General features: G+C 52.6%; 1 protein-coding gene across 1 annotated transcript; it reads left to right on the top strand.

Annotated features, from left to right (window-relative positions):
- Positions 1-381: 381 nt before the first annotated feature.
- On the top strand, positions 382-1,040 carry Pmar_PMAR001582 (hypothetical protein; the record flags this gene model as incomplete). Its single annotated transcript, XM_002766169.1, has 1 exon — positions 382-1,040. A coding segment is annotated over one exon (659 nt), but the record flags the coding sequence as incomplete, so codon positions are not given.
- Between the last annotated feature and the right edge of the window lie 47 nt (positions 1,041-1,087).

The following is a 1,087-nucleotide window of genomic DNA, read 5'->3' on the forward strand; positions in this document are numbered from 1 at the left end:
CGCATCAGTGCCACGGTCGGGTCCTGCAGTGTTTCGGCCTCTGATGTCCCCTATACCATAACTCCCATCCCCGGTTCTAACTACGAGTATTGGGTCAAACCTGACTATAGCTCTACTGATTTTAAGGTACGCCTCGCTGCTTGCCGAGATCCTTCTATTAATGCCGACTGCTTCGACAGTCTACACGTCAAATCCAACAAGGGTGTTCTCATGAGCGACATTACTATCAACGGCGGTGTAAGGGGGCCTTTGTGGAACTGCTGGTTAGCCATTGGTCCCACTCGTCCCGTGCCAGGCCTAACTACGAGGTCTCCGCCGGTCCGAACTACCACTACGTATGCGCCACCAATAAGCCACCCCGTGGGAAGCTTTTATACTTCCATGAGTGATGAGTCGGGCGGATCTCTGATATTCCATCAACAGCAGCAAACTCTTTCCATTTCTATCCGACTGGATATCTGCGTCGCGACTGCCTATAACGTTCCCTATCACGTTACTCCGATCCCTGGCTCTAATGGCCAACTCTGGATCGTCCCCGACTACAGCTCCACGAACTTCGCGACGAAGCTTGACAGCTGTAATGACACGGTTGTGAGAAGTGTCCAATTCCGACGTCTCCGTGCATCTTCGGAAGGCGGCTCGATGAATGAGGTGACGGCTTCTATGGTTGGTGGTGAAGACTGGGTTTTTGGTCTCACTGGTGCTCCCCCTCAACCCCCGGCCTACCCGACTCGATCTCCTGCTACTCCAGCACATGGGACCCACCCTGTGGGGACCTACGAGAGTAGCGAACGTTCAGACTCTGTTAGCACTATCGAGTTCTACGAGGACCTGCTTCTGATGAGTTTGACTATCAAGCTCGGTAGCTGCACTGCTTCTGTTCAGAACATTCCCTATCACATTGGCCGTGTTCGCAATCATGAGGGACACTATATCGACGACAAGCTCTACGTGGGACCCGACTTCAGCGAAACAGATTTAACGACACAAGTGGACAACTGTCGTGACTCTAATATCAACGGCGATACATTCCAACAGCTGTTCGTTTCCTCGGAGCAAGGCGTTCCCATGAGCGAGATTACCACCC

This window comes from Perkinsus marinus (genome assembly GCF_000006405.1).
Source record: "Perkinsus marinus ATCC 50983 genomic scaffold scf_1104296973566, whole genome shotgun sequence".
Classification (NCBI taxonomy): domain Eukaryota; phylum Perkinsozoa; order Perkinsida; family Perkinsidae; genus Perkinsus; species Perkinsus marinus.